This window comes from Priapulus caudatus, unplaced genomic scaffold, assembly GCF_000485595.1.
Source record: "Priapulus caudatus unplaced genomic scaffold, Priapulus_caudatus-5.0.1 Scaffold1400, whole genome shotgun sequence".
In the NCBI taxonomy this organism is placed as follows: Eukaryota; Metazoa; Priapulida; class Priapulimorpha; order Priapulimorphida; family Priapulidae; genus Priapulus; species Priapulus caudatus.
In genome coordinates, this window is record NW_014578461.1 from 40,243 (window position 1) to 42,013 (window position 1,771).

At 43.0% G+C, this 1,771-nt stretch overlaps 1 protein-coding gene across 1 annotated transcript; it reads left to right on the forward strand.

Moving 5' to 3' along the window:
• The first annotated feature begins 749 nt into the window (after window positions 1–749).
• Window positions 750–1,673, forward strand: LOC106816509 (meiosis expressed gene 1 protein homolog). Its single transcript, XM_014821136.1, has 2 exons — window positions 750–845; window positions 1,118–1,673. The coding sequence occupies exons 1-2, from the start codon at window positions 750–752 to the stop codon at window positions 1,262–1,264; spliced, it is 243 nt and encodes an 80-aa protein (XP_014676622.1). The 3' UTR covers window positions 1,265–1,673.
• Window positions 1,674–1,771: the final 98 nt, after the last annotated feature.

The window sequence follows — 1,771 nt, forward strand, 5'->3', positions numbered from 1 at the left end:
TTCAGGGGCAGTACGGCGATTGATAGGGGCACCGACGGCAATTGCCGTCGGTGCCGTCGGTTAATTCGAGCCCTGCTCCTAAGTGCGCATGCGCGCAGGCGCCTCTTGTTTTGCAAGGGCGCATGCACAGTAGTCATCTGCGCATTTCGCCCATCGAAACGGTTGCAATAAACAAACATGGCGGACAACCCGGTCATTGATGGAAACATTTGATTGAAACAATTTGCAATATGTAGTAAGTTATAGCAGGAGCGTATAATGACATATATTTGTCATTATACGCTCCTGGTTATAGTAAGACTGTGTTATGTGTGTCAGCTAGGTTACAAGGCAAAACAAAAAGAAAACAAAAGAGCATGGCTACTATTTCCTACGGCCCTGCAAAACAAGATTCAAACAAAAAGAAAACAAGAGAAAAACAAAAGAGCATGCCTACGGCTCGGCGCATGCGCACTTTGGAGCGTCCAGTTTCGGGCGAGCATCCAAATTCTACGGGACAACGCGAACCGTTGAAAGTGAGCTTGCGTTTGTTTGGGTTAGGGTTCGATCCAGTGGATCGAGATCCGTGGATCTGACCAAACAAACACGCCCTTAGTCTCGCAACCTGGTCGGGATAATTTACTGTCCTGACAGTGTTGTTATGTTCCACTTTAGTACTACAAGTATTACTAAGTACTAATAATATTACTAACAAAACTTCACTGGACACCCTAAAACCCTATTAGGGGGTACTAGGAAAATAACTTTGTATGGGCGCCCATTCACAGGTCGAAGATGCTTACAGATTTCAACTAGCTGGGTACAGAGACGAGAGGGAGTATGCGGCATGTAAAGGACCCGACTCCGTAGGTATCCATCACTGTAGCACCACGGATTAGTTTAGCACGTCATTTGGAGAAAATGAGGGCCGGGGTCCCAAACTACTACTAGGATTGTGCAGAGGTTTCAGCTTGAGCAATTCCTAGTCATATTCACTGCTGCTGCACACTTGCACACTGTGTAACCTCTTAGTCTTACCTAAGTTACATTCTACATTCAACACCCTACATCGCGTACGCAGGTTCAGAGATGGCCTACTACGTAACCTCAACTTCTACCTTGTACGCCATGTATGCAGGTTGAGAGGTGGCCGGAAAATGGCTTTGTGAAGAAGCTGCAGCGCAAGGACGGAAACTTCTACTACTACAATCAACGGCGGGAGTGCGCAGACAAGGACGTAGGTGGGACGAAGATCTACTCGTACGCTGAGCAAGAAGGAAAGTAGTGCGGTTGAAATTGGGCCGCAACTGTCCCACTCATGCATAGTGCAAATCACACGCCGCGCGCGACTAGGAAGAACGCCAACTGCATTTAAAATCTCTGATTTTAGGCGTGGGGCCTCTGTAGGATAAAGATCAAATGGAAAAGAAGTTGACCCCAAGTATATGCGATAGATTTCTCCATGCGATCTAAAAGAATATCATTCGCAAAATGCAAATATTAGCACTCGTGTGTATGAAATTCATTTTTAGATTCATAGATATCTTGGCGAGTTGGTGTATTAAAAATACACTAGGAAATTTATATAAACGTGCATTCGTTATAATATAAATTTTATTATATATATATATAATGTATGTTATACATAGATATATGTATACATTCACGATAGGTATCTGTAATAACATTAACAGCATAATATTAGCACTCGTGTGTATGAAATTCATTTTTAGATTCATAGATATCTTGGCGAGTTGGTGTATTAAAAATACACTAGGAAATTTATATAAAC